Raw genomic sequence first — 3,760 nt, 5'->3', positions numbered from 1 at the left:
TGTTTGCACGTGTTTAATTGGTAACTACCTGGTTTATGAAAATGAAAATCCTTTAATTAAATTTTAAAATTTATTTATTTATTTTGATGATTCAACTATATGTTGTATTTTACATTGACAGAAAAGCGATCACTAAAGCACCGAAATCTTTCTTCGCTTCTATGGAAATCTTGGAGAGACTATAATTTATGGACGAATCAATCAGGTATAAGATAACAGGTCTCTGATTTTGGCGCGAAAGTCACTCATCCATTTGGCTAAATAGAGTTTTGGCATTATAGCTGATGTCAGTTCGTAATGAAAATCCTAAATCTAATTCCTAACTCTAATCATCAACTGTAAATCATAATTCTAATTCCTCACACTGGTTTATAACCGGCATTTAGTCCTAGTTATTAGGTGCACATTCAAGGTCAGTTTAGTGTCACTCAAAAGTTGTCCATAAATTATGGTCTCATCGAAGTCCTAATCATAGAAATCAATATGAGTAGTTATGGTTATAACCAGTTAAAATTATTTAAAATTAGATTTAATTGTTTATCTATGAGTTTAAGTTACACATGGGTACTATGATACAATCCCAGTCATGAAAATTCTTTTACCCACATTATGATTGGTTATTTGTTAACCAGTCACAATCTTTGTAGGATTTATATTCGCTTTTTTTTTACTGAATAATATCCTTACTACCTACTGCTACAATTGATTTGATTAGAAACATGAATTAACAATTACTGAAATCAGTTGTATAGTAAATGTTAAAAAAATCGTTTCAAACAATTTTTTTAAATCATTTTATTATTATAATGTAAATGAAAACCATGATACTCCTATTATTTTGTTATAAAAACAGATTATGTTTTCTGACTTCAGTTTATATACGAAATTTATTATTGTTTATTTGTTGTTTATTGGAAAAAATATAGTTTAAATTATGAGTACAGAATCTTGTCATAAATACAGCACAGTCTCAATTCAATCATCTGATATATCAGTAGATTTACCATATAGTGAATCATATTATGATGACACCGGATATACTACTACAAATGAGAAAAAGAAAATATCGTATGATAAGTTAGCATTGGCCAGTATAGCGCGCCGTGGTGCTATAATCGATGTTGGAGCAATCATGGTAAGTAAAAACAGTTTAGTGTTATTTATTCTATTTATTCTATTATTTATTTATTTAGTTATTCTATTATGATTCATCTTGATTCGACTGAAATAGCTGAACAGTGAGAAGACAGACTGATGTTATCTAACTATCTAACATGACAACATGATAAGTCATTTATGATATTTGGTATTTTAATATTCGTTCCTTATAGCTCGATTAGTGCCAAGTACTAGAAAAGAAACAAGACACTGGTTACAAGTTGATAGATCATTTTGTACATACAATGTTTCGTTTTTTAAACATGTTGACCTTCTTCATCTAATTATTTCGTTCACATTGATCTGGTATTTCTATAATGATTTTGTTGACCGTTGAAGGTGGGCAAATACAATAATCTTTTATACAGTTTAATACATATGAGGATACTATTTTTCATTCTGTTAAGTTGCGTCATGAATTATCATCTATTTCTGATTACAGTCACTGAGGTAACGTTAATGAGATACACCAATATTATGCTGAAATTATTAAGAATTTTCCCCCAAGTCAGATACTTGTTATGACATATGAAAGTGAAAAGCAAATAAAGAAAGGTTTTTTGGAATTGAACCTAAAGACGTTTAATGAAGCAATATTAGTTGATCAGAAAGCCACTCATGAACTCATCATGTTACATATAAACAAAAGCAATCATTAATATTATGTACACCAGAAAACTGAAAATTATCAATGCTTCCACTGCTAAAAACGTTTCATAGGCAGAGATCTGTCGTTAGTGTAATGAAATATGTTCTGAGTTGAATTTTCATTACTTTCTTTATCATCAAGATAAAGAAGAAAGTGAAAGTACTAGGTTTTAATGAAATATGATGAAATTTCCGCTCTTTTGAAGAAGAATGAGAAAGAAATATTTTCTGTGTTGCAAAATTAGCTGCATGGATACATATGCGCAATTATGTATGTATACATATAACGATTTGTCAGTCAAACAAAGGACTGAATGATCGAGAAATCTAAATGGCATCTACTTCCAAACAAAATACAATTACTGATTCGCAAATTGAATGAAAACACCTGCTGTTCCATCTTATTTCAAAAGCAATGAATTTTTTTCATTAATATGGATAAATTAGTAGTTGTGATTGTTTATTTTCCTTATTCATTATGATATAGATTAAGTAGAGTATAGAAAACGATTGTATCAGAATAAACTTGATGTTTATTTATCAGTATAGAGTTTCGGAGATCGTAGAGTTTTAATTGAGATCACGAACCGATCAATGTTAGACCACCATTGAAAACCTGGAAGCACTGGACGGCTGCTTCGTCCTACTGTGGGACTCGTATTAAGGTTGTCAGCAGCTGAATAGAATTCGTTGAATAAAAAAGTATTTATTTTATCCTGTTACAATCGTCTTTTATACTCGATTTAAATTTAGGATTAATTCGATAGGATGCATATTAATTAGCCTCTGTTTTCTAACGAGTCTCTTTCTTATCGTCGAGTGAAGTAGAAAAAATTAATTTACATTATGAAGCTGTTTAGCAAAAATATAAATAATTCAAAAACCCTCCAAAAAACCATTAGATGTTTAGTTGTTTCGTATATAGTCACAGTAACCAACAAGTACTTAGCATGATAATCAATTTAATTCAATTAATCATGCTAATCCAATGACAATTTAAATGCTAGTTGAGTATTAGTTATCGTTTTATTCAATATGAGGTGCTTGTTAGTATTAAAGGTTTGTGGAGATTCTACGGATTTTAGTTGACATAACAAACCAGACAACTACGAAAAACCAGAAAGTCATGAATTTCTGTCTCACTGTAGCATGGGACTACGTGACTAGTTACAGTGAATTAAATCTCAGGATAAATAATACAATAGAGCGCAAAATAATTCATTTTATATTCCATTAAACTATGAATATTTATGGCACAAAAGTGAGTGCTTTTGCCTGTTTACGATTCGTTATTACACAACGAAAGTTTTTATCAGATGAATGTCAAAAAGATTATGACTTGTTCATGAAATAAACACGGATGAAAGTAGAGAGTCGCAAGGTTAACGAATATCATTTAACGAGCATAAATCACCTGAATAATTGTTCAAAGTTCAGATACACTTTATAGTTATTCTGTTTTATTTTTAAACTAAAAATAATGAGGATTTATGGATTAATAGTGGAATGATACTAAGATTTTCAGGCTTTGATACGAGCCCATTTTCGTTAGACTTGGGGATAAGAATGGTTTAGATCATATTTCAAACAACAGTTTACGCTCAGCATAACTGCACAATTATTCAATGTCATGGATATTTATTTGTTTCATATTTGACATAAGTAAGGCTTTTCAAAAGAGACTTATGCATAAATTTCAAAGTCGTGCACTAGTCAATCGAATCAAGACATTTAGTAGAATTTGAAAATATGATTTCGTTATAAATATGTGTCTTTTCTCAGCTCTTCATCAAACAAGGATCATTCTGTAAAGGGGAAAAGATAGCTGAGTAAATGGAAAATATTTACTTCGGAAACTTATTCAAAAGGCTGACAATATTCAGTAAAATGACGTGGTGTGGTTTACAATCCAAGTTTATTCTAGTTTGAGACTTTTTACCTAATTCTACCTTCA

The 3,760-nt window shown here is 29.9% G+C and overlaps 1 protein-coding gene across 1 annotated transcript; it reads left to right on the top strand.

Moving 5' to 3' along the window:
- Positions 1-934: 934 nt before the first annotated feature.
- On the top strand, positions 935-1,990 carry Smp_153040 (hypothetical protein; the record flags this gene model as incomplete). The annotated part of the gene is made up of 2 exons (XM_018798668.1): positions 935-1,135; positions 1,949-1,990. The coding sequence occupies 2 exons, from the start codon at positions 935-937 to the stop codon at positions 1,988-1,990; spliced, it is 243 nt and encodes an 80-aa protein (XP_018653587.1).
- Positions 1,991-3,760: the final 1,770 nt, after the last annotated feature.

This window comes from Schistosoma mansoni, chromosome 7, assembly GCF_000237925.1.
Source record: "Schistosoma mansoni strain Puerto Rico chromosome 7, complete genome".
Classification (NCBI taxonomy): Eukaryota; Metazoa; Platyhelminthes; class Trematoda; order Strigeidida; family Schistosomatidae; genus Schistosoma; species Schistosoma mansoni.
The sequence above is the reverse complement of the archived record's forward strand: the minus strand, read 5'-3'. Positions and strand labels throughout refer to the sequence as shown.